This window comes from Lontra canadensis, unplaced genomic scaffold (assembly GCF_010015895.1).
Source record: "Lontra canadensis isolate GAN:19392208 unplaced genomic scaffold, GSC_riverotter_1.0 scaffold197, whole genome shotgun sequence".
NCBI classification, from domain to species: Eukaryota; Metazoa; Chordata; class Mammalia; order Carnivora; family Mustelidae; genus Lontra; species Lontra canadensis.
In genome coordinates, this window is record NW_022631191.1 from 1,539,802 (window position 1) to 1,563,623 (window position 23,822).

The 23,822-nt window shown below is 46.8% G+C and overlaps 1 protein-coding gene across 2 annotated transcripts; it reads right to left on the reverse strand.

Annotated features, from left to right (window-relative positions):
* Positions 1–35: 35 nt before the first annotated feature.
* On the reverse strand, positions 36–22,228 carry GPR173 (G protein-coupled receptor 173). 2 transcript variants are annotated; one of them, XM_032847966.1, is made up of 2 exons: positions 21,816–22,228; positions 36–2,639 (listed from the first exon to the last, which is right to left on the reverse strand). In XM_032847966.1, exon 2 carries the CDS (start codon positions 2,540–2,542, stop codon positions 1,421–1,423), a length of 1,122 nt encoding a protein of 373 aa, XP_032703857.1. In that variant the 5' UTR covers positions 2,543–2,639; positions 21,816–22,228; the 3' UTR covers positions 36–1,420. The 2 variants fall into 2 exon arrangements, with proteins under 2 accessions (XP_032703857.1, XP_032703858.1); XM_032847967.1 differs by lacking the exon at positions 21,816–22,228 and adding an exon at positions 7,801–7,858.
* Positions 22,229–23,822: the final 1,594 nt, after the last annotated feature.

The window sequence follows — 23,822 nt, forward strand, 5'->3', positions numbered from 1 at the left end:
ATAGATAAATACAGATCTCCCCCTCCCCCAAATGGGGGGGGGGACAAAGAATCTGGGCAAGGCCAGGCAAAGGAATGCCAGCTTGGCTCACCAGTCCATAAGAACTGGCAGTGATGTGAGCCCAGAGTGGACTCTGCCCTGGGAGGGAGGCTTGGGCTCTCCCACCTGGAGAATCTGGCTGCAGTCTGCTCCATTTTGGGTGGAGGGAAGAAGAGGGAGAAGGGCTGTTCTGGGAAAGGAAGTTGGGGGCTGAGGACCCAGAAGGCCTAGGGCTACCAAGAGGGGCTTGAGACAGACCCCCCGAGGCTTGAAGGGGACCAAACGAGGTCAAATAGGAATGGACTCAAGTCCACAGTGCCTTGGAGCTTATGCCATCCCTCAACTTTTCATCCTCAGGAGAATAGTGTGAACCCAGGAGACAATTCTGGGGCTGAGTTCTGCTCTGACCCAGGCACTGGGATCCAGTTACTCTGGGGAGTTTTGCTCTCTTCCTACACTTCCCTGGGGGAATGCACCTGCCTATATGGCACCCACATCAACCCTAGCGAGGCTGGAGTGGATTTCCATCCTCAGGAAGAAGAGTTGGGGACTGGGCATCCAGGAGGCAGCTCGAAAGAATGCAGCCAAGCTCGGGTCTCTTCAGCTCGAGGCGTGCAGCTCACATCCCATTCTTCACCTAGCATGGACCCATCCCAGTGGTCCTTCTCCCTCCCCTCCTGACTTCTTGAACAGATGCTCAAGAAACACTTGGGAGGTCTGGACATGGTGGGGAGGGAGAGGAAACCAGGCTTGGGACCAGGGTTAGCTTAAAACAACATCGCACACAACATAGCAATTAAACGTCTCTGCTCCCGGGGGACCCAGCACCCTCTTTGGTCCCTGTTGTCAGCAGATGAATTTCTCCCTCAACATCCAGCCCTTGCTAAAGGACTCGGAAGGGGAGGGTGCATGGGAGCAGAGGGGGCAATAAGAGCTCTGGAAGTCTATTTTACAGAACAAATTTCCCCCTTCTGGACAATGTCAGAAGGAGAGACATTAAAGCAAGAAAGCCCGTCTCCTCAGCTGTTAGTAGAAAAACCTGCATTTTCAGTCTTAATTTCTTTTTCTGAATTGTCACTTCTGAGAGAGAAAGGAAGAGAGAGAAAGAGAGAGAGAGAGGAAAGGAGAGAGATTGTAGAAGTGGAGAAGGAGGCAGCGGAGACAGGCCCCACAGAATTAGAAACGCCTCTTTTCTAGTCCCCCACCCCAGTCTCCAACCCTGGGGAGGTGTCGGCAAAGATGCCTAGATTCTGGGTGGTTCGAGGGGCTAGGGCTGGAGCTCAGAAAGAAAGGCTCCTGTATGGGGCCCACCCTTCCCTTACTGCTGGCTCCATCACGGTAGCCATGACCATCTCCCTGCCTGTCTGTCTACCAGCTTGCTTCACATAACACAGTAGGGTTCTCTGGGAGCCGGGGCACCTCCTGTTCCCCAGCAAGGGGCGTGAGTCCTCAGGCACTTCTTGAGGTCCTTGTTGAGCAGGAAGCAGACGATCGGGTTGACAGCAGCCTGGGCGAAGCTCATCCAAACAGCAGTGGCCAGGTAACGGTGGGGCACGGCACAGGCTTTCACAAACACTCGCCAGTAGCAGGCCACAATGTAGGGTGACCAGAGGAGCAAGAAGAGCAGTGTGATCGCGTAGAACATACGGCCCAGCTGCTTTTCACCCTTGACCTCGTCCATGCCCAGCAGCCGCCGGCTGGCTGCGTGCCCATTCTGCCTAATACCCAGCAGGGTTGGTGGCATGGGCCCACGGCCAAAGCCAGCGATCCAGTTGGCAGCAGCCTGGCCGGTGGCCCCAGGGCCATGGAATGTCCAGTTCTGGCTGATGGCTGGCACCATCTGCACTGGCTTCATCTTGCGGTGACGATACTCGAAGAGGAGCAGCTTGCCATAGACAGCATGTGTAGCTGCCATGAGCACAGCCAACATAAGCATGAAGCCCAGCGTGTCATTGGCCTTGAAGTAGCGATGCTCAAAGATGCACTGGTCCTCCTCACGGATAAATTTGTAGGTGCCCACATCAAAGACGGGTGGGAAGGCCATGGCCACAGATAGGGTCCAGGCCATGCAGATGACAGCTGCGCATGTCCAGAGTGTCATGCGCTTGGCGTAGAAGCGGTGGTGGGCGATGGCCATGTAGCGGGTGACGCTGATGCAGAACAGCATGAAGGCCGCATGGAAGCAAAAGAGCACGGCCATAAAGGCCACAATTTTGCAGCTGAGTGCACTGAAGGTCCATGAGGAGCCGTGGCGCACAGAAGCCAGCACAAAGGGGAAGCAGACGGCAGAGCGTATGCCGTCGGCCAGGCACAGGTCCAGCAGAAAGTAATAAGGAGCCTTGTGCAGGGCACGCTCCTTGAGCACCAGCAGCGACAAGATGGCGTTGCCCGCCAGGCTTACACACATGATCAGTCCCAGCAGCACCAGTTTCACATAAGCTGATGCTGATGGCGGGGACAGTGCGCCGCTCACCTCTTCGGGCTCTCCAGTTGTGTTGGCCATACTGAGGGGCAGGGGCTGCTCCCAACCCTATGGGATCAGCCAGTCTGGTATTCGATGGGTCCTGGGGGACTCCATCAGTTGTCCTGCTGGGCTGCACCTGCAAATGGGGATAATGGCGGAGATGCAGACATAGAGAGAGAGATGATGGCAGGAGAGAGCCAGAGAGAAAAACCCAGACAGAGGCACAGAGAGTAAGAAATGATAGAACGAAATGAAAATGGTGACAAAGATATAAATGGATACAAATTGAGAGGCAAATATGGGGATGAGAATGAGCAGAGATAAGAAGAAACAGAATCAGAAAGACAGGGAGAGAGGGAAAGGAAGGGGAGAGAGAGAGAGGGAGGGAGGGAGGGAGGGAGGGAGGGAGGGAGGTGGAGGGAAGATAGAAAGAAACACAAGAAAAAGAGACAGCGAGATACAGATGGAAAGGTGAGGAAGAAAGAGAAAGGGCAGCGTTAGTGGGTCTACATGGCCTCCACATTTATTCCCCGGCTGGTGTCAGGTTCTGCCCCTGGCCCACTCCTGCTCCTGCTCCTACCTTCTCCTTGCTGGGTGAGGAGGCTGTTTCACCTCTCTGGACGTTCTCCTTTACCTGTTTCCTCCATTGGTGGGTCTGTGGGGCAGCGGAGTTGGTGCAGCTCTTCTCCCCCTTTGCAAAGCCCTAAAGTTATGTTCTTCAAACTTTTTTGACTGCTACCCATAGTAAGACAAACATTTTACATTACAACCTCGTACACATACACATACGTGCGCACATAACTGAACCAAAAGTTTCACAAAACATGACTGACCCTCTCTGTAATGTACTCCATTAGTTCTGTTCTATTTCACGATTTTTTGTTAATGCTGGTAGCCAGCCATTAAATGAGCTTTCTTGTTCATGATCAGGAATGCACTTAGCACGCTCAAGAAAGAGTGGGAAGACCAGTGTGGTTGGAAAAGGGAAGGCAGGGGAGACAGCGGTATAAAGTAGGGAGGGGTCTGGAGCCAGATTCTATAGGGCTGTGGGCCATGACATGGACTTGGTTTGTTTGTTTGTTTTTTTAAAGATTTTATTTATTTGACAGAGTGAGACACAGCGAGAGAGGGAACACAAGCAGGGGGAGTGGGAGAGGGAGAAGCAGGCTTCCTGCTGAGCAGGGAGCCTGATGCAGGGCTTGATCCCAGGATCATGACCTGACCTAAGCCAAAGGCAGACACTTAACGACTGAGCCACCCAGGCCCCCCGGACTTGGGTTTTTATTTTAAGTGGGGCAGGAAGTATTGTGACTATAAAGATGTGAGTGTGCTTGTGTGCATTCATTCATTGAAAAACGATTTACTGAGCATCTACTTGTGCCAGCCACTGGGGCCGCAGCTGTGAACCAGATAGAAAAGGATCCCTGCCCCTACGGAGCTGATATTCTAATTGATAAAAAGACATATAGGTGGAGTATAGTAGGTCAGATGATGATAAGTTCCTAAAAAGAAAAGTAAAGGAGGGAAAGGGGTTAGGAAGTCCCAGGGGTGGAGGAGGTCTACTTTTAGATGAAATGGACAGGGAAGGCTTCATGGAGGAGGTGTCATCTAAGCAAAGACTTAAAGAAGGTGAGAGTGAGCCATGTGGGTATTGGAGAGAAGAGAAGTCCAGGCAGAGGGAACAGCTAGCACAAATGCCCCGAGGTGGAATCACATGTGGTGTATTTGGGGAAGAGCAAGGAGACCACTATTCCTGGAACGGAGTGAGTGATCAAAAAGCAGTGGGCGGTAAGATCAGAAAGGTGGTGAGGACAGATCATGGAGGCCATGGTGAGGACTTTTACTTTGAATGAGATGGGAGCCAAGGGAGAAGAGGTGAGGTGTGATATGACTTGGGGTTGAAAAGGATCCCCCTTGCTGGTATGAGGAGCACAAACCAGGTGGGGCAAAGGTCTAAGTAGGGAGACTACATAAGAGACTCCTACAGTAATTCAGGTGAGAATCAACAACACTCTGTGACCCTTGCCCTGCTTTATTTTTCTTCGTAGAACTTACCTCTTCTAATGCATTATATAATTTACTTAAAATTCAGTTTATTGTCTGCCTCTCCCTATTAGAATGAAAGCTCCACAGGACAGGGATTAGAGTCTCAGACACTCTCCTCTAGAAGAGCAGTGCATAGCACAGTAGGCCCTCAGTCACAGGCTGTCAGATCAGTTGGTTGAGGGACTAAAACAGCTGGTGGCTCAGGGAGGGCTGCCTGGAGGCATCCAGGTAGGATTTGCTGAAAAAGCAGCCTGGGCAGTACAGGAGTGGGAGGGCACAGACAAAGCTTGGTGGCGGGGGGCAGGGGGCAGGGGGCGGGGGGCAGCAGGGCTTCTGGTGTGTGTGGACCAGGGGCACGGGGGGAAGGAGTGTGATGATGTAACATGGTAGGTTCCAAAGGGAAGGCAGCAAGCTGGAGAAGCTCAGAACTTTGGGGGCTGGGATGGGCTTGAGGTTGAGGGACACGGGGCTGAGTGGAACCATTCTACCTTCTCTCTCCCAGGAAGTCACCCCTTGGTATTTTTTCCCAGATTGCTCCAACATGGCCTGCCACAGCCACCTGGGGCCAAGCTTTTTCATGGCACCCTGAAGTCTCAGACACAGTGCCAAAAGGCCATAAGAAGATCCTAGGGCAGGGGCTTGGGAGATGTGGGGTTCGTGGGTCCCCTTTCAGCCCCCTCAAGGCCTGATAGCTCCCACAGAACTGCGGACCAGCTGACAGCTGGGTGTGCGTAAATGTGTACATACATACACACACACACACTCCTCAGCCTTGAGGGGAAGCAGGGGGAAAGCGTTAGAGACAGAGAGAGATTGAATATAAAAGAGAATCAGAGAAGCACACAGAGAGTGACAGAAGAGAGAGGTTTGTGAGAAAGAGACTGAGACATAGGAGGGAGAAGGGGAAAAATAAACAGAGAAAGGGGACCAGGCCTTCTACACAAACAGGAAAAGACAGAAATAGAGACAAAGGAGGAAGAAGAGTGAGGGGGAAAAAGAGAGAGAGACACACATAGAGCATGAGAGAAGAAAAATAGAGACAGAAAAGTAGAGACAGAGAGAGAAAAAAAGAGAGACAGGAGAGAGAAAGAAAGAGAAGAAAGTGAGAGAGACAAAAGGAGAGAGGAAAGAAGGGAGGGAGAAAGAGAGATACAAAGGGAGAGAGATAGGTGAGGGATAATGCCAGGAAAGAGAAGAGAGAGATAAAGAGACAGGTTGGGAGAGAGGCAGAGATAGAGACAGAGAGAAGCAGAAATAAAGATGGAGAGGGAGACACAGAGAAACACACTAAGATCCAGAAGGTGGATAATTTGCAGCCCAGAGTCTCAGGGAAAGCAAACCAAAGCAAACCAAACCAAACACACACTAAAATGAAACAAAACAACACAAAACAATAGCAGCAAACGAACAAAATCCTGGTGTTGCCTAGAAAGCTGGGGCGACTCTACAAGTGAGGAGAGGGTTCTGAGCAGACTGGCAGCCACAGCTTGGGCCCATTCTAGGCTAAAAGTGTGAGCAGACGCAAACACATACATACTTGCCTATGCCCCAACGCCCTAAGAAAGGTATGTAGACAACTACACACACGCTCACACAGACACATAGGATCCTGTTGTGGAGACCTACGGACAACAACCGGCTCACACACAGGGACATCACCTCATACGCACATGCACACACGGTATATGTTCGTCCACAGGCAGAGTATAACCTGCCTAAATGCCAGGGCATCGTCCTCAACATAGGCATTACTGCCCCCTAGGGGACACCTTGGAAATCTGCAGGAGCATTTTTGGTTGCCACAAGGCTGGGGTGCAGGATGTACTTCTAACATTTAGGGGTCCAGGGCAAGGATGCTGGCCATCCAGTGATGTGTGGGGCGGTTCTACACACTCAGCATATGTCCCGAATCCCCTAGGACTTTGGGCTTGTAATGAACTGAAACTTGAATCTAAGAACTCTATTTCACAAATTTCCCCCTAGTTTAATATACCCTGAATTATTCGGGAAAATAGCTGTCAACTAAGTCCAGAGGAGACTGCACTTTGTTTGGGAGAGCACTTTCTTTGAGTTGTTAACTGTTTCGGAAAATATTACCCCTAGGCCTTTGCCCGTCATTTTCCTGCACTTTGAGCAAGGGGCAAGTTTTTGGTTTTTCCCCTTCCAAATCCACATTTACTCGTAAGATGTTACAAGCCTCTAACTACCTTATTGAATTTCCTGAGGAGTTTCATGCTCAAACCTTCACATATCAAAATACAAATTACTACCTTATAAAAAATAAATTTATTTGTATTAGAACTCAGAAAACATGCATATCATATGAAATACTGTATGGATTTTCTTTTGAAATTATATGTGCAGAAAGATTATATTATCTAAGAACTTCATGTTTATATAGTAAATGGGTGTTACAAAATATGGTATGTAAAATAGGGTGTTAGGTATGAGGGCGCTGAGAACTGCTCATATACACGGATACACTCAGACACACACACATGTGCAATGGCTCATAAACCCACAATTGTAACTCCCCTAACACACATACATACATACACACACAGATGAACACTCAAATCCTGACAGATAGTTACACATATGCAAACCTACTCACACAGAGACTCATATATACAATCTACCTAATTATTTAAATCCTCTCACATAATCAGAAAAACTTCTGTGACACAAGCATGTACACAGTGACATACCTATATCATCACATACAAAAACTGTTACAAAATAATACTCAAAGTCACTTACATATGTCACCATACTCACATGCATTTGAAACTCGGCACATGCACACACACACACGTATGTACACACAGACAGAATCCCCCTCAGATATCCACAGATATATTTGCATAGAGACAAAAACAGACAAGCAAAAACTGTTCATATATACACACACATACATACTCTAACACACTCTAACACACAGAGCCCAACTGATCCAAACCCTTTCACATAAATTAGGCACGCTCACCAAAACAGACAAGTACATCCTGGCACAGGTACACAGATATCCATTCGTGTACATACTCACTTGTGCAGAGAAGTATACCAGCTCCAACACACACACATACACACCCTTGCAATGTGCAAGCACAACCAACCACAAATAGAAAAACCACCACGTGTACACTCTTGCACACACAGACGTGTACACACACGCGCTTGTTCACATTACTTGATATAAACACCCTGCAACAGGTCTATCCCCAGAGACAAACCTTCACACGTGCACATACCAGCCGACTCCTTCAGGCACAGGTGGAAACATTAGCAGAGCTGCTTGGCTCACAGCAGGGAACCAGACCAAGAGCAGCTCTAGGGGGTCAAAGGGAGGTTGTAAATGTTTGGATCGCTCCTTGTTGAAACATCCCAGATAGTCTGATTATTACTTTGATTGCCACTCTTTGGTCAGTGAGGTTTTCTGGTTTTGCCTATACATGTACAACACCTGTTTTTCTTTTTAATTTGACCTTATTTAAATTTTTTCACAACTTTTTTTTCTACAAAAATAGTTGCATGACAGTTATTATTATTATTAATTTTATAGAGTTGCATATATAAAGAGAATATAACTATTTTGTTAATTGCCCTGATTGTTCTTCCTTTATAAAAAAATTTTTTCCTCCTAGAACATTTCAGATATAAAGTAGAAAGAGGGATGCCTGGGAGGCTCAGTTGATTAAGCGTCTGCCTTCGGCCCAGGTCATGATCCCAGGGTCCTGGGATGGAGCCCCACGTCGGGCTCTTTGCTCAGCAGGAAGCCTGCTTCTACCACTGCCTGCTGCTCTCCCTGCTTGTGCTCTCTCTTTCTGACAAATAAATAAAATCTTAAAAAGAAAAAAAAAAGTAGAAAGAGTCCTGTAATGAATTTCAGTGCACCCATTGCCCAGATTCACTAATGATCAACACTTAGGATCTTGTTTTGCCTATAACCTCACCCACTCCCCCAATTCCAGAGTATTCAGAAGCATATTATACCATTCATCCATAACTATATTGTGGTGTTTCGAAAAGGACTCTTTTAAAAATGTTACAATGTAATTTTTATTATTTCTTGGTTTATTTACTGATTAACTTGTGACTGGCTTTTAATATTAAAAATTAGCAAAATCTGATTCGTGGTGGGATTTCATAATTTATTTCATAATAAATTATTACCTTTTGTTTTAGGTAAAAACATTTGTCAATAAAAGAATAAAGCCTGACTGTGGTTGAATTGAATTGACCCAGTAAAGGGAAAGCTAGGCCAAACTTTAAGGCTTTGTTTCCAAAATGCTGTTCTCTTAAAAATGCAGGAAACCTCAAATTTGTTTTTTTATTTAAATCAGTTTTCAGAAGTCACTAGTATCTGCTGACCCCTTCAATACTTCATATTCAAGTAGACTTAATTTTTTTAAAAGATTTTATTTATTTATTTGACAGAGATCACAAGTAGGCGGAGAGGCAGGCAGAGAAGGAGGAGGAAGCAGGCTCCCCACTGAGCAGAGAGCCCGATGCGGGGTTCGATCCCAGGACCCCGGGATCATGACCTGAGCTGAAGGCAGTGGCTTTAACCCACTTAGCCACCCAGGCGCCCTCAAGTAGACTTAATTTTTAAGACATTTCTTTTCCCATCAAAATGGATTTTTTAATTAAAGCTGGAAAATCAGGAGACTCACAAGACAAACACAGTCCCCCTCCAAAAACTCCAGGCTGTCCCTGATTTAAGCAGTTTAATAAGGATTGTCTGAAATTTGGACCCAGCTCCCAAATCAGCCCTCTCATCCGCCGTCTGTGTGTCCAATTTGTATGGAATAGTTATCAAAAGAAACTTCGCACTCGGTGTTATATGCAACTGATAAATTGTTGAACACTACATCTGAGACTAATGATGTACTACTATAGGTTGGCTAACTGAATTTAAATTAAAAAGATTTTTAAAAAGAAACTTTATTTCCTAGTAGGCTATGTTGGTCAACTGGCCATGAAGCACTCTCACAAAGAGAAATATTTGGACTTTTAGAAAGCATCTGAAAATGCAAATTAAGAAATCTGACTCTTTTATTAGATAGGTTAGAACATTCTTTTTTCTTTTTTTAAAAAAGACTTTATTTATTTATTTGACAGACAGAGATCACAAGTAGGCAGAGAGGCAGGCAGAGAGAGAGGAAGGGAAGCAGGCTCCCTGCTGAGCAGAGAGCCCGATGCAGGGCTCTATGCCAGGACCCTGGGACCATGACCTGAGCAAAAGGCAGAGGCTTTAACTCACTGAGCCACCCAGGCGCCCCCTTCTTTTCTCTTTTTAATTTGGGTTAGAATATTCTTAGATAGAGCTTAACCAGCTAGTGACAGGATTGCATGATTAACAAGCAAAGCTAAGATGCCCCTTCCAGTAGTATCTCAGCGTTCTGCCAGGAACGTTCTAGCAGTCTGCTGGGAAATTGTGCACATCATGTTTGTGACCAATGAAGTAAAAAGATAGGAAAGAGGTCAATTTCAATTATTGCTATTAGGAGACACAGTGATGATGGGTCAAAAGACGCTGAAATGACACTAACTCAGAAGATTGATGAATCAAAAGGGTTTTCATTTTATATTGATGCATCTCTAAATATTGATTAATTGTGCTCAATTCATAGTACTGGTCAGAGAGCCTGAAGAGAAATGCAAGAAGCACTGAAATAAACTAAGGTTGAAATATTCAAAGTGATACACGAATATTTTCTATTATCGTGGAAACTCTGCATTAGTCTGTGGACTGAAGCTGCTGTTGAGATGGCATGAAGTTTACATCTGGAATTTGTTCTGAAAATGCCAAGATTCATGCACCAAGGAGCACTCACCTATAAAAGTTTACCTATAGGTATAATTTCCACAGTAAATGATGTTAGGTGAATTTGATTTAAATCCAAGTTACTACCCACCTGTGTGTTGGATTTCTGTGAAGCCTTGGGATCAGTACACTTTTCTCTATTGTTTTAAACTTAAGTGTGTAAGAATTCTATCAAAAGATTTATGAGCTAAAAGAAACAAACTGAGGGTTTTGGAGGGGAGGGGGTGTGGGGATGTGTGAGCCTGGTGTGGGTATTAAGGAGGGCACGTATTGCATGGAGCATTGGGTGTGGTGCATAAACAATGAATCTTGGAACACTGAAAAAAATAAAATTAAATTAAAATGTTAAAAAAAAGAAAATTATCAGCATTTTTGTGAATGATTCTCATTTGCAGATTTGATGTTCACTCATTTCAACAAAAGGCTCTTTGAGCACATGAATAAAATTACATCAAAAAATTTTAAGACACTCAAAAATATATGAATGTATACTGTCAAGGTTTATGGATTCAAAGCCAAACTTCAACTTAGAAGTGAGGTCATGTATGGTTCCCTGAGTGAAAATTAGTTGGTGTTATTAAGTTGACAACTACAAAAGACTCAGTAAGATGAGTAGAGCAATGTCTGAGTCTACTTAGGGCAAAAGGTTCATAAATTATTTTAAAATACTCAAAATAAAAATTTTTGGTTGGATTCAAAATTCATGTGCATTTGTTACAAGAAATTTCAACATCATGTTTGATTGAAAGAAAAGAAGGAAGTGTTAGATTTAAAGAAGGATCCTCTCTTTGAAGCACAAAATTCAAAGACTATGAATTGGGCACCTGGGTAGCTCAGTGGGCTGGGCCTCTGCCTTCCGCTCAGGTCATGATCTCAGGGTCCTGGGATCGAGTCCCGCATTGGGCTCTCTGCTCAGCAGGGAGCCTGCTTCCTTCTCTCTCTTTGCCTGCCTCTCTGCCTACTTGTGATCTCTCTCCCTCTCTCTGTCAAATAAATAAGTAAAATACTTAAAAAAAACAAAGACTATGAATTATCCAAGTTCCAATTATTGATAAGAAAGGAGTTTTAACCGGTTAAAAAAAAAAAAACCCTCTTTGGCCATTTGCTGCCACCTACTCATGCAAGCAGTTTCCTGTTGGTGGTGATCACCAAGAGACAAAAGAGATCATTAGCTCTTTCGAGCATAAAACCTGGGTCTTTACCTGGCCAGGGCAAAAACAAGTGAGTTACCAAAGGGAGGTAAAACAGAGGGATGAATAAGCAGTTAGTTGTTGCATTTCTTAAGAAAGGTTGGTATGGTGTGAAAGCTTCAGAGAAACCAAAATGGTACCTGATGACCCCAAAGCTGATGCTTTTAAGGTGAGTTTTGCTGACCTGCAGAATCATGCAGCTATGTTTTATACATTCAAGCTAATTACGGAGGACATTAAGGCAAATGGTGTCGCACAACCTCCATGGACTAGGTCTTACCTTCATCAACAGGCTTTCCAAGGTCAAGAAGTAGCAGGTCACAATAGAAGTTTGTATCTGTGTCAGAAGTACTAATGGTTATTTGTTTCATTTGGCTTTTTTGGGGGGCAGGGTTACCAAGAAACACAATAACTTGATGTAGAAGATTGATGCTCAGCACAAACTACTTTACCAAATCATGACAAAAATGTCCTTAAAGGAGTCAAATTACCATAAAATAAAGGCGGTCACGATCAAAGGCTCAGAAGTGTGCATGAAATCTTACCGTTACAAACTTGCATTAGTGAATAAAAGTTATGTTTCCAGAAGTGAGCTCAATGTACTATGAAAAAATCCTGAAAATATTTCACTTGAAACTTGTATACAAATTCAATATTTAATAACTCCCCTAAAACTTTGCATTGTTTGTTTTCTTCATCACAATTTGTATAGTGTTAAAGAAAATGTAAGGAATTTCTTTTCACCAAGCCCCAGTACCCCTTAATCTTCTTCAATTTACTCCGATGTGCCATATAGATATTTCACTTCTTCTGTGTGCCAGATTGGGAGTGCCCTAAAACATTCACATCCAGTTACACTGCATAGACACACCAGCACACATGGACAGAGAAGTGCACACAGGAACACGTGTACTTCGAGATTCAAGTTTACATTCACATCCAGACTTAAACCAGCTGATAAGCACAATCAGGTGAATGTGTACAGGTACATACATACACACACACACACACACACACACACTCCTCTTCTATACAGAAAGTTAGGTATGTGTGTAGGTACCCACCTACTGGCAAATCATGCAAAGATATACAAAACACACACAAACATACACACACACAGATAACCACCCTTCATTAGAAATACAGGCCTAGGCAGAGGAAAACTCACCACATGCATGGGCACATGCAGACACATACACACACAAACCAAATCATATGGACCAGGGGCATGGGGCACCTGGGTGGCTCCGTCAGTTAAGCAACAGACTCTTGATTTCAGCTCAAGTCATGTTCTCAGGGTCATGAGATTGACCCCAACTGGGGCCCTGCGCTGGGCATGGAGCCTACTTAAGATTCTCTCTCTCCCTCTGCTCCTCCCTTCTTCCCCACTCCTGTATTCTCTCTCTCTTAAAAAAAAAAACAACAACAAATCATATGGATCTACACTCTTTCAGACACAATCATGCATGCATAGACATAAGAACTGAAATTCACACACAGGGTAAGTCTGATTCATATGCTATAGATCCAGGCCCTCCCCCACCCCAGGCTCTTACATTAAGAGATTATAATCCATGATTTTACGGAATACTACTCAACCATCAAAAAAAATATGAAATCTTGCCATTTGCAATGACATGGATGGAACTAGAAGGTATTATGCTAAAAGAAATAAATAAATCAGAGAAAGACAATTATCATGTGATCTCACTGATATGTGGAATTTAAGAAACAAAACAGAAGTTCATAGGGGAAGAGAGGAAAAAATAAAACAAGATGAAATCAGAGGGAGAAGAACCACAAGAGACTCTTAATCTTAGGAAACAAACTGAGGTTTGCTGGAGGGGTGAGGAGTGGGGGGATGGTGTAACTGGTGATGGACATTAAGGAGGGCACAGGATGTAATGAGCACCAGGTATTATATAAGACTGATGAACCACTGACCTCCAACTATGAAACCAATAATACATTATACACTAATTAATTGAATTTAAATAAAATTTTTTTAAAAATCCACTATTTTATACAAACGTTGCCCTGGTACACATACATTATACACACAGTATGCTCACACATACTGGCATATGGCTCAGGTTCACTGCCACACACACAGAGGCAGGCAGGCATAGACAGAGCAATGCAGACCCACACATACACAGCCACATAATCACCAATGCTTATAAACACAGACAGACACAAACCCTCAGATGCACACACTATGCATTCACTTATACAACACAAACATACATCCTAGTACAGGACAGAATCATTTATACACATACATCATCATCATCATTACCATCATCATATATAAACCTGGATATTAACCCTCCTACATGTATAGACTCAACAAAGATTCACATGTACACATTTACATCCTGACTACTACAAACCTGCTTACATATTCAGATAAAAACATACTGGTGGGGCGCCTGGGTGGCTCAGATGGTTAAACATCTGCCTTTGGTTCAGGTCATGATCCCAGGGTCCTGGGATCGAGCCCCACATCCGGCTCCCCGCTTGGTGGGGAGTCTGCCCCGCCCCCCGCCTGCCTCTCAGCCTACTTGTGATCTCTCTCTCTCTGTCAAATAAATAATAAAATCTTTAAAAAAAAAAGAAACGACTCTGTTGCACTTGCAGATGGACACAGACTATTACTTACACACCAGGTACGTGCAATAATTATAGTACTAGGTAACACCTGATATGGCGCAGAGGACTTACTGTGTGCCAGGCACTGTCCTAAGCCCTTTTCAAATATTAACTCATCTAATCTATGATGATAGATAGTATTATCACCCTTACTTTACAAATAGAAACTGGGGCTTAATTGAGATTAGGTGCATTGCCCAAAGCCCCACAGCTAATAAATGGCAGAACTAGGATGCAAATCCCAGAGCCTGGCTCCAGAGACCTTGTCCACTGAACTTACTCACATGAAGAAACACACTCACCTCACACACACAAACAGATTCACACCACTCTAGCACAAACACATGCACACACAAGCTGCATACCAACATACATGGCTACCAATAGCCACACCCATGTAAGCACATACACAAAAAGGGATGTGCTCACATTTACAGACACTCTAGCAGAGGCATATATGCCCTAGGAAAGATGTACATGTTCCTACACACACCTACAATCACACACCCCACCCAGACACACCCACACTATCAAACACACAAAACACCCAGATACACCAGCCACGAACCATCTGGATAAACCCACACTCACATGCAGAGACACCCACATTCTCAGATACATTCCCCACCCAAATACACCCAAACACTCTCATACACACTAGGAAGATATACTCACATGCACACACCCTCACCCAGATACACTCACACACCCCACACAGATTGACCTATATACTCTCTTTCACATGCCACCCAGATATACCCTCTCTGTCTCTCACGCCCGGCCAGAGAGAAGCCCACACTTCTTCGTTAGTTACACCCACACTCACACCCCGACCCAGATAGGTGCACATTCTCTTTCTTACACACACCATTCCAACACACCCGCTTCCACACACATACCCAATACTGATACAGCCACACTCTCATACACATCCCATCCTCATATACACACACCTCAATACACTTACATTCACAGCCACCGCACCCAGCTACAGCCACACTTATGCAAACTCCCAACTCAGTACACCCACACTCTAATATGCAACATTTAGATCTGCTCAAACCCAGAGACATCCCTAACCTAGAGCCCTCATATTTGACCCAGGCATACCTACAGTCTCTTTCACACATGGTATCAAGACACACACCCACAATGATATGCACACCATTCAAAGACACTACACTTACCCACAGCCAACCCGGATACTCACACTCACAAATTCCCAGCCAAGTATGTTTGCACACACGGATACCTACACATTATCCAGACACCTGTTCACACACAAATCCTATCCATATACACGCATATTTTCTCTTGTTCTCTCTTTCTGTCTCTCACACACACACCCCGAACAGTCCCACTCACACAGCCCAACCCAGATACATCCACCCTCTAAAACATATATACACCATCCAGATTCATCCCAAACAGACCATTGAGATACACACACACACATCAACCAGATACGCTGTACTACCATCTAAATACGTAATACATCTGCATTCACATACACACATCCCACTCAGATATATCCAACTCTCACACATGCCATCCATTTATCCCTCCCCAAACACTCCACTGCCCAGATACATCCCTGCTCTCATCCCCTCCACACCATTCAGATGTACTCACACTCCAAAACACGCTTTCCACCCAGATGTGTCCCCCAAACTCTCACATATCCCATCCAATTATAAATGCCCTCACACACATATCCACACCCGGATACATGACCAAAGCTCTTACAACACACCACCCAGATATGCCTTACTACACATTCCACCACCCAAAAACACCTGTGCTTTCACCCACCCACCATTTAGATACACTCATATTAAAACATGCTTCACCCAAATGATTCCCCCACACTGTCTCACACACAGCCCACATGTACCACTACACTCTCTCACACACCATCCAGATATATCCACACCTCACACAAACGATGTCCAGATACACTCACTCATACCCCCCCAATCCAGTTACACCCAAACACTTACAACCATCCAGCTACACCTACACATTCCTCCCACCAGATATATCTATGCTGTCACACGCCCAGCATGCTCAGAAGCACCTACACTCTTTTACACACACACACAATCCAGATCCCCCTCTCTTAAACACCTGATAATGTTTAAACACCAGGATACCCACACTCCACACACACAATGCAGATACACCCATACTCTCTCACACCTGCAATACATATATCTCATCCACATACACACCCACACACCATCCATAGATACTCCAATCATATATACACTCACACACACACCCCATCATCACCCAGATGTGCCCAAATTCTCTCTATTATGCACACACACCATCTAGATATATTCCATCACACATTCCCACTGCCTAATAGACCTATATGCTCACCCACCTAGAAAACTTCCAGATAGACCCATACTTAAATGCTCCCACCCAATTACACCTCTACTCCTTCGTGTACACACTCTACCCAGAAACACCTACAATCTCTCTTAACACAACACAGATACATCTACATTATAAAACACATACATCATCCAACACCCCCCACTCTCTCTTGCACCACCCAGATACACCCATACCCACATACTCCTTAAAAACACACAGCCTCACACATATTCCCACCCAGCCATACAGTAACTCTCATGCTATCCTCCACCCAAATAGGCTAATGTTCTTATAGCATCTCACAAATGCACCATTTACATGCACCTACACTCACACTCACCCCTCCGAAATACAGCCAAATGTCTCACATACATATCTTACCCAGACTCTAACATACACAGAACCTAGATCCCTTCCCTCCCTCCCTGTCCCTCTCTTTCCCCCTCATTCTCTCATTCTCTTACCAAATATACCACCTTCTACACACACACAGACACACACACACACACACACACACACACCATAGTCTACCCAGATATACCTTTAGTTATACATACACATTGACATCTAGATTTCTGCCTGGATGGCATAATTTGGGTGCTCTCCATGAAAACCATTTGCCAAACTTAGACACAACAGTGCCATTTTGTTCTGGGCCTCCAAGGGTCGGGGGATGGGAAGGGAGGTCTTTGGGTTTCAAGAAATCCGTTTCTAAAAGGTCACAGGCCCCCTTCCCTAGGAGGACATCAGCCATGATTGGTTCCTACTTCTTCAGTGTGAATGATGACAAGAATTATCCCGAGACACCCACTCCCCAACTGTCCCACAAAAGCCCAGCACATGGTTGAGGCCAGGGAACCCCCAGAAGAAGGTCATGGATTACTCAGGTGTTATAGCTTGCCATCCTGTAGGACATCTACACAGAGCTGATATGGTCTAGCAGGGTGTCACTGAGTCTTAGACTTGCACAAATACATGATGGGGTGTACACACAGCATCACACAGACTTGTAAGCACCCTCCTCTATCACTCCCTCAGGGATTAGACCTATCTGCATAGGTCCAAGGCCAAATGTCTCTCTCTTACATATGGACCATCAGACCAGCACATGTACAAATACCTACACTTATTTCCACACATAGGCACACTCACAGCAATGCACACTCACACAGAACTTGGTCCCACATCTGCACACCCATTTACCTGCAAACATAGACATACAGGCATCGCACACATTCACATGACATAACGCCCACGAATGACACACATTCACTCACAAACACAGGTATACATACAAGCATACTTCCACATGTCCATGGACAGCCAGACTCAACATCACACTCAATGAGACAATGAACAAACATGACATCCAGAGGTTAGCTCCCAAATGTATACACACACACACACCTAGATGTGACCACATAAGCATTTTCACACACTCACATATGCACAGGGTACTCCTGTACATCAACACCCAGATGTGTACCTGCATGTCAATGAGACTATGTATTCATATACAAACATTGTAATACACATAGACATACACATACACCTGGGCATGTATTCCTATGAGCCTACTCACACACACACAGACATGTACATCAATCATTCCTATATGCACACAACCAGACTTGGAGACACAAATGTACTTAAAAAACACATTCACACAATCATAGTAAGAATGCACACCACGTGTATTCAACACATGTTCATACACCCCTATGAGAAGCTATGCAAACAAATGAAGATTCATTTATACTTAAATTCTCAGACAGACTTGGACACAAAGCTCTGTTCACACACATGCACACATGGAAGAACTTGTACATCTGCACAAGAATTGATAACACTTAGCACATACACATGGCAAAGACATACACACACACCCACAAATGTATGTATGGAATACATACATACATACACAGCTCTATGACATACGCTCCAGGATAAATACAAACACATATATACAAATAATTAAAACTGCACAAACTGGTCCATTCACCTACCTGTACAGTCAGAGTGGCACACACAGGCATATTCACACACACACACACACATACTTAGATGTATGAACACATGGGCAAGTATAAAGACATGTTCACACAAATGCACACACAGCCAGATGTTCACACATACTAGCATATACACACACATGTACACTAATGATCACTCACAGGCATATCTACACAGACACATTTACACTTGCATTCAGAAATTCAGACAAAACACATTGAGATATGTGCACCCAGGTATCATGAAATCTAGCTACTCATGCATACCACAACCACACTTGGACTCACACATAACAGTGTACCCACAAACACAACTGGACATGTACCCAAATGCATTCTTTCACCTATGCACATAGCCTTTTGTGAATATATACACAGGCACAGACCCACCCTCACAGCCATAACTATACAGAATCAAATGTGTACACATGGGCATACCCACAAAAGATGTTTTCATGCACAAAATATGTGTGCACACATTGCTCCCCACCCACACAATTAGTTCTCTTTATATGAGGGTGATCACCTACACTAACATTTCCCTAATCAGATGTGAACCCACAGGTCTGCCTACAGACCTATGTACTCAAACACACACGCGCACGTGCACACACACACACACACATATACACAATTGAAAATGCTGGAGAATCCACATGGACATCCACAAATGGACCTACTCATACACGTACATTACTGACACGCCCACACAGAAGCATATTGACACACACATACATGCATGGACACACAGACACACACACACCCTTACACTCACAAACACACCATTTAGATATACCTACACTCGTGTGCACACATAGATACACACAAATGTATACAGATACAGCTAGATGTTCACCTAATTGGGCATGCATACCCAGGTATTCTGAAACCCTCATGTTCATATGCATATAACCAGAATGGACACCCAAAGACAAATTGATACACACACGTATACAACTAAACATTCAACAGGCCTGTTGGCTCACAGAAGCACAATCTTACTCAGCCTCAGAATCAAACATGCCCATTTTCTCACCCAGACAGACATGCAAAGTCATACCCACTCCCCTCTGCACACACAAGCCTACCCAGACACTCACTCACTTGCACACACCACCGTGTGGTCTGGTGCACACATAGACTCATATACATCCACAATTCCCATGGACAGACACATAGTCACAGACTGCACACATTCAGTTACACATATATACCCACTCTCAGGCCCAGATGCCTCCAAACCACAGGCTAGGTCCTCTCCCTTACACAACAAATGCTTCTTCAGAAAAGTCTACACTATACCCCAAAGCCCACCCCTTCCAAACCTCACCACAAGGTCTTCTGGATCTCAGACTTTCCCCTCCCTCTCCTCCTCCCTCAGCCCTGAGGACCTTCCTCCAGCCACCCACCCCTCATTCAATGTTCCACCACATCTCCACACCCAGAAACCAGACAGCAGACCCCACTGTCCCCCGCCAATCCAGGCTGTAGGTTAGCAAATCCCTGGGACCCGTACTCCCATGGGTCTGGTTGCTGCATGGGCCACACCCCAGCTCTACCCAAAGCACTGCGATCTCAGAAGCTTCAGCCTTGGCACTGCCAACCACTGACCACAGGCCCAACTCTTGCCAAGTCTCCCCTCAACAGGGAGACGCCTACATCACCAAGGCCAAGAATGCTGCAGGCTGCAAGCCAGGCCTCTGCTAGCTCATGGGAGCTTAAGCCTGTGTGTGTGTGTGTGTGTGTGTGTGTGTGTGTGTGCGCGCGCGCACGCGCACACTCACGTGTGTGCATGTGCGTGTGTGTTCACACACACAGGGGCAAGTACAGGAAACGGAGACTGGAGTGGAGTGGGGGTGGGAGGCTCTGCCCATAGCCACCACTTATCACTCCCTACAAAGAAAGAGTGACAACACTGAGCTGCTCCTGCCTCCCCTCCACTCCACAGCCCCCATTTGCCTACCTGCTGTCCTCTCTAGATCTCTGCCAAGACCTTGGAGAAGAGGGACCAGTTCCTCCTCCAAATAATCAATAACAATATTAATCATGAATAATCAACAATATCGACCATGAGCTTTGCTGATATCATTTCAGGGCTACTACTAAGCACATCCTTTATTTGCATGCACCAACTCATTTAATCACCACACATGCCCATGACTGGGAGGGTTACCAGTCTCTTTGACAGATGGGAAAACTGAGGTTCAATAAATGGCACATTCTCACTAAAGTTGCAGAGCTAGGAGCTGGGGGAAGTGTCCCAGGAGAATCCACGCTCTCCACGTATTGGGCTTTCTTGCCCTTCCAGACACAGGGATCACCGGCCACTGTGCACAAGGCCATAAGATCTGGGGGTCCCAAACACAACATGGACACGTGAAACAGACATAGAGAGCCTTGGATGGAAGCTGGGGCCCACACTGTGGCCCCTGCGGGTTGTGTGGCATGGTCCTGGCCCCCACAGGGCCATCAAGCAGCCCAGGGCCTGGAAGTGCTTCCCATCCCCACCCCACTTTCCCTATGGTGGCTTTCTCCCCCTAGCTGGGAAGCACAGCAGTATCTTCAGTGGGGAGCGAGCAAAAGTCTGTGCTACCTGTGTGGAGAGACAGGGAAAAGTAAAAAGGAAGGGAAGCAGGGAGGAAGGGAAGAAGGAAAGAAAGACTTGGGGGTGGTCTGGGCTGGGATCTGCTTCTCCGTCATGTCTACCCACCTGCCTGCTCACACACACAGACAGAAACACACATACCCTGCATGCAGACCAAGGAACCTGGAGGAGAGTAGAGGAGGAGGGAGAGGAGGCAGCTGCAGGAGGCTGAGCCTGCCCAGGGTGCAGGCATTGAGGAGACTCCCATGCATGCCTTCCATAGCTAGCACACACAGGAATATTAACACAGCCTCATGCCCCAACGCAACCACAATGATAAAGACAGACCCTGTGTGGGGAGTGGGGAAACAGGTGGTAGTTCCCTTTCTCATGGGACATTTGGGATTGGGGAAGATGGAGATGGCTAGAGGACTCTCCAGGCTTGGGTCCCCAAATAGTCCTTGTGATGGAGCGGGGATGGGGGGTGGGGGCACACTAACCGAGTGAGAGAGAGACAGAGAACATGGCAGTGATGGAGACTCTGAAATATGTGTGGGGAGAGAGAAGAGAAATCTCAGCCCCCCCCATCCTTGGTGGAGGGATGCTGACTACTTACCTGGACTCTCTCAGCAGGGCTGTCTTGGAATCCAGGTAGGGGGCTCAAGCAGTCTCACCCAGGATAAATCACAGCCCAGGCCACATTTTGGGACCCTCAGTGATCTGGCGGCCAGTGACACTCCTGCTTCTGTTGCCGTGGATACAGCAGCCGGGCTGGACTAAAACGCAGACATCAGGGGGAGCAGGCACCGAAGGGGTGCACCGGGCAGGGCTGGGGACGCTGGGGAACACCAAGTGGGCAGCACACAGCCTTGGGGTGCCCAGCTAGCTGGCAGGTGAGGGTCCAGGCAGGTGCTTCCCCCACTACACACTCCCACCCCCATCTTCATGCCACCGCCAAGCTGGGAGGGGGGCCAGGGCTGGTCCCTGCTACCCGTCTGCCCGCCTGGCTGCCGGTCCCCCTCCCCCCGCCCCCCCCTCCCCGTCTGCCTGCTGGCCGCCGCCTTTTGTCCTCAGAAGACACGGTCCCCGCGGGGCCTCTGCCAAGCCTCTAGCAGATGCTCAGGGGCCAGGGCTCCTCTCTGGGAGCACTCTGGCCATGGCCTGGGAGAGCCCCAGGTTGGGGGGCTCTCATCCAGGCTCACCCCGCTTCCCAGGCCTGGCGGGGATGGGGAAGAGGTGCAGGTCCACAGCCAGAGGCAGCAGCAGAGGTGGTGTTGGGGAGGGGATGGACGCCAGAAAGAGGGGGTGGGGTGGGTAGAGAGGCTGGCCTGATAGCAGTGTCCCGGGTTTTAGATCCGGGTTGAGGAGGGTGGCTCAGAGCATCCAAGGGGGGGGGGTCCTGATGCAAAACGGGGGCACCGCGGGCCTGCCGGAGGCACGCTTCTGGCCTGGAAACCACCCCAGCTCACACAAATCCAGGTCCCAAGATGTTGGGGACCCACAGCCTGGACGGGGTATCAGTGGGGAGCCCAAGGCTTTAAGCCGGACCCCATCCGGCCTGTCTGTCCCCCCTCTCCACGATTTGCACGGTCCCTGCCTCAGGGGCGGGCGGGGGAGGAAGGCAGGCGGGAGGGAGAGGGAGGGAAGGAGGGAGGCTGAGCAGGCAGGGAGACTCTCAGCCGCCAGCCTGGTCCTCCCTGGGGCGGGGCGGGGCGGGGCGGGGCGCGGTGGGGACTGGCGAGGCTGGGGAGCAGCCGGCTCACTGGCTGGCCGACTGGGTGTGGATGCTAGCTTGGCGGCTGTGCCGCCTGGACAATAGCTGGCTGGGGAAGTGAGACTCCGGCCTCACTGAAATGCTTGAGGGAGGCACGCTGGAGGTGGGGAGAGGCAGCCAAGGGGCTGCTGAGAGCAACTCACCTGGGCTACAAGTGCAGAGGAGGGAAGGATTGGGGTCGCATAGAGGCAGAAAGGTCCTGTGGAAGTTTCTCAAAAGCTTTGGGATGGGAAGGATGCTTAGAGCTCCGCGAGGTAGGATAGATAACCTCATTTAGAATGGGTTCTGTGGGCATTTTCCCACCAAGGCCTCTGGGCTGGTGGGGGGAGAGGGGCAGGGAGCGCTGCTGAGCCCCGAACAGTCCCTCTCAGGACACCTCCAGGGCCTCCCCTACTTTCTCTGTGCCAGTAGACAAGCACATAATACCTAAGGCCATGATCCAGGACAGCAGAATGGAACAGGTGAGGAGAAAGCTTAGTAGGCAGAGATTTGAAGACAAGGAAAAAAATATTTCTATCCTGAATGGATTAAATTGGGACCAAATGATGCAGTAGTGGTTCGCTAATTCATAGCACTCGAAAACTCCAAGTGTCACCATAGAAACAATTTTCTTTTATTTGTTTCCTTCTCACACCCACTGGCTCACTCTTAAACATGGCTTTATGCCAAGCTCAGTGGTGGGTGCTGGAGATACAGGTGAATCAGACTTACTCTCTGCCTTAGAAAACCCTTGCTGTGCCTCTGATCTGTGGTCCTGCAGCCAGCCCACCTGAAACCGAATCCCCTACGGAACTTGTGAAATGTGGATCCCCAGACCTACTTCCCAGAAATACCAATCTAGGAGGTTCA

Coding starts and splice junctions, on each gene's coding strand:
- GPR173 (XM_032847966.1), bottom strand. CDS start 2,542: ATGGCCAACACAACTGGAGAGCCCGAAGAGGTGAGCGGCGCACTGTCC.